The sequence below is a fragment of the Heterocephalus glaber genome, unplaced genomic scaffold (assembly GCF_053883595.1).
Source record: "Heterocephalus glaber isolate CG9 unplaced genomic scaffold, H.glaber_assembly_v1.0 deba00001673, whole genome shotgun sequence".
Lineage (NCBI taxonomy): Eukaryota > Metazoa > Chordata > Mammalia > Rodentia > Bathyergidae > Heterocephalus > Heterocephalus glaber.
In genome coordinates, this window is record NW_028258410.1 from 3,223,993 (window position 1) to 3,226,994 (window position 3,002).

The 3,002-nt window shown below is 39.8% G+C and overlaps 1 protein-coding gene across 1 annotated transcript; it reads right to left on the reverse strand.

Moving 5' to 3' along the window:
* Positions 1-1,596: 1,596 nt before the first annotated feature.
* On the reverse strand, positions 1,597-2,547 carry LOC101719199 (olfactory receptor 14K1-like). Its single transcript, XM_087197553.1, has one exon. The coding sequence runs from the start codon at positions 2,545-2,547 to the stop codon at positions 1,597-1,599; it is 951 nt and encodes a 316-aa protein (XP_087053679.1).
* Between the last annotated feature and the right edge of the window lie 455 nt (positions 2,548-3,002).

Here is a 3,002-nt window from a genome sequence, read left to right on the forward strand (position 1 = left end):
ATTTGCAGTTTTAATGAAGCCTAATTATCAAAACCTAGGAAGCACAATGAAAAATCTAGAAAATAGAACATTGACAAAATACAAAGAAAGCCAAGAAAGATGAGTGCTTAGAGGAATTAGGATATCACTCAATTCTCCTGTATATGCAACATCAAGACAAGAACAAAACTCATCGAAGGCACAATAGAAAAGCCTTCATAATTTCTGTGACACAAAAGCTATAAATTGAAGGACTGTAGGAAACGACTTACTCTCCACTGAAACTGACAACCTGAGATCATCAAAGGAGGACCCCAGGCTCCTAGATATTTCTTAGTATTTTCTCTGCAGATGATCATTTCATCTACATATAAAGATTTTGCTTCTGCTGTGCCAATCCTATCCTAGTTGTGTCATTTTATTGCCACACTATTTTGGTGGGGACTAGGTTTCAAAGTTTAATGGACAGATAAAGAGTAAGCATATCTGCCCTTGTTTCCCACCTTAAGGAGAAAGCATTGTATCTTCTCCAGTCATATAAGGCATTCTCACTTGAAGTATGGAGTACATGTCTTTAATCTGTTGAGAAGTTTCTGTTCTATTTCTAGTCCCCTGATAGCTTTTACCATGAGCAGCTGTAGAATTTAGTCCATAGCTTTTACCATGAACAGCTGTAGAATTTAGTCCAATACTTTTTCTCCAACTAGTGACAGGATCATATGGCTTTTTCCTTTCCTCTGTTAAAATGATGACTTTTGGGGGTGGATCTTCCAATGCTGAACCAACAGTGTAATCCCTATAACAAAACCACTTTCTACATCCTGCCAGATCTGACTGGTAATAGTTTGCTTTGTTAAACAGATTTTTATCTATGTTCATACTTTTTCTTCTATTATCTTTATCCAGTTTTAGGATTAGCACAATGTTGAGTTCCTAAAATGAGGGGAGAAGTGTTCCTTCTTTTTCCTGCTCTAATTGTTTGATATAATTTATCAGTTAAAATGTTTATGAGCCTGCTGTCATCATATAAGTAGGTTTTCAAGCTAGGAATATACTTTCTTTAATAGGTGCTATTCAAATTTTATATTTCTTCCAGAGTTAGTTTCATTAATTTGTCTTCCAAGTTACTTCTTAGAAGTCGTCAATTTATTTCAAAACAGATTTTTGTAATATGCTTTCTATATCCTTTTAAATTCTATAAAATCTGTGGTAATGTCTCCTAGATCTTAATATTGTAATTTTAAAAATGTATAACTGATATTGTGTAACAGGAAGAAAAGGTCTAAAAGAGAAGGGGGATTGGGAGGGGTAGGGGAAGGGAAAAAAAGGGAAAGGAAAACATATGAGAAGAGGAAAAAAATGGAAACAAGGACTTTGCAAATAAGGAAGGGTGGAGGGGGTGAAGGGAGGGCAAGGGAAGGGGAAAAAATAAGAACCAAGAGACTCATGTAATGGTACAAGATCTCAATGATGAATGTAACTGTATTTTATACGTAAAATGTACCAATAAACTTAATGGGGGGGGAGGAGGACCCCAGTATCTACTGACCTCTAGAGAGAAATCTCCCCAAACAGCCAGTTAAGGGAGGAATGGTGGCAGGAATGTTGCTGCCTACTTTAGCTGTAGTATCTTTCTATTAGGCCCCTTCTCACTTTCCTCAGGACTTTATTTAGAGCTGAATGAATATCCCTGTTCCTCAGACAGTAGATAATGGGGTTCAGGGTTGGGGGTGCCACAGTGTAGAACATAGAGCACAGCACATCCTGAAGAGGAGGTGCATTGGAGCTTGGCTTTAAATAAGCAGCAGAACCTGTTAAGAGAAAGGTGCTCACAACCACCAGGTGGGGCATACAGGTGGAGAAGGCTTTGGACCTGCTATGCCTGGATGGGATCTTCAACACAGTAGAGAAAATAAACACATAGGAGACCACAATGCAAACCAAACATGAGAATGCATAGAGAACCCCAAGGGCCACACTGACACTGACAGCAACACGCTCCTCAGAACAAGTGAGCTCTAGAAGGGCAGGGACATCACAGAAAAACTGGTGAATCCTGTTGGGGCCACAGAACTCCAAGGAGAATATCCCCACTGAGTACAAGATTCCCAGGGCCCCTCCACTGAACCAGGACACAGCCATCAACTGTACACAGCACCCATTGCTCATGAGAGCCTCATAGTGCAGAGGGTGGCAGATGGCCACATAGCGATCATAGGACATGGCAGTAAGGATTCCTGCCTCTGACCCTGCCAACAGGATCACCAAGAAGAGCTGACACATACACCCCAAAAAAGAGATGTATTCGCTGAGGATGAAACAGTTTAGAATGGATTTGGGGACTGTGGTAGAAATGAGAGAGAGTTCCACGTAAGACAAATGCCTGAGGAAGAAGTACATGGGAGTGTGAAGGTGGCAGTCCAGAATTGTGAGGATGAGAATGGTCAGATTCTCAAACATGGCCACCAGGTAGACAAGGGAGAAGAGGGCAGCCTGAAGCCTCAGCAACACCATGTTGTCTGTCAGTCTCAGGAGCAAGAACCCCCTCAGAAGTGTCTGATTGCTCATATTACAAAGTCATGAGGCACCTGTTGAGTCTAAAAGAAAAATGGTGAGTTAAAAACGTCATATTATAGGGATGGCAGCACAGCGATGTTTGTAGCATCATGGTTGTTTATGTCTCAGTCTTTGAAGTGGCCTGTATGTCAATCCATTTTGCTCCATATGCGATATGTAAACCAGACATTAATTGGGCCATCAGTTAGCTGAGCTGTTTGACATGGAACCTAAAGAATGTCTCTGTGAAAGGATACTCCATGACTTAGGAAATCTACTAGTCCATTCATTAGAAAGAAATGTATGAGAAGAAAAAAACTAAAAATAAAAACTGAAACACTTATTATTATAAAGTGATATCACAATTAATTGTCCATTTCCCTTTCAAAAGCCAATAACATTGTTCCTCATGCTTTCATAGAAAATTTAATTGGTGTAGATGTTATCATACCATCTATTTTTTAACT

Coding starts and splice junctions, on each gene's coding strand:
- LOC101719199 (XM_087197553.1), bottom strand. CDS start 2,547: ATGAGCAATCAGACACTTCTGAGGGGGTTCTTGCTCCTGAGACTGACA.